Source organism: Eimeria mitis, genomic scaffold (assembly GCF_000499745.2).
Source record: "Eimeria mitis Houghton genomic scaffold, Emh_scaff4226, whole genome shotgun sequence".
In the NCBI taxonomy this organism is placed as follows: domain Eukaryota; phylum Apicomplexa; class Conoidasida; order Eucoccidiorida; family Eimeriidae; genus Eimeria; species Eimeria mitis.
The window spans coordinates 687-995 of record NW_013572552.1 but is presented as its reverse complement, the minus strand read 5'-3'; the positions used below and the strand labels follow the sequence as shown (position 1 = coordinate 995).

The 309-nt window shown below is 53.1% G+C and overlaps 1 protein-coding gene across 1 annotated transcript in view; it reads right to left on the bottom strand.

Moving 5' to 3' along the window:
- Nucleotides 1-96: 96 nt before the first annotated feature.
- The window catches only part of EMH_0073530 (uncharacterized protein), a gene marked incomplete at both ends in the record, with an annotated part of 396 nt that continues 183 nt past the window's right edge, over nt 97-309 (bottom strand). Inside the window, one exon of the mRNA XM_013499339.1 lies at nt 97-309. Coding sequence (XP_013354793.1) covers nt 97-309 — 213 coding nt within the window.

Genomic DNA, 309 nt, shown 5'->3' with positions numbered 1-309 from the left:
CAGCAGCAGGAGAAGGTTTTACTTGTTTAATATACTGCAGCAGCAGCAGCGGGGGGAAGAGAGGCCACATGGTGCGGCAGAAGGTGCCTGTCTTTATCACAGCAGCAACAAAGCGAGGAGACAAATTATAATATTTAAATCTATGCATGAAAGACAGCAATCTATGCATGCTGCTGCGGCTTGCTGCTGCTGCTGCTGCTGCTGCTGTTGCTGCTGTTGCTCCTGCTGCTCCGCCACCAACGGGGGATTCTCCTGCTGCTCTTGCTGCAGCACCAAACGCCCCGCCTGATGCAGCATATGCTGTTGCTC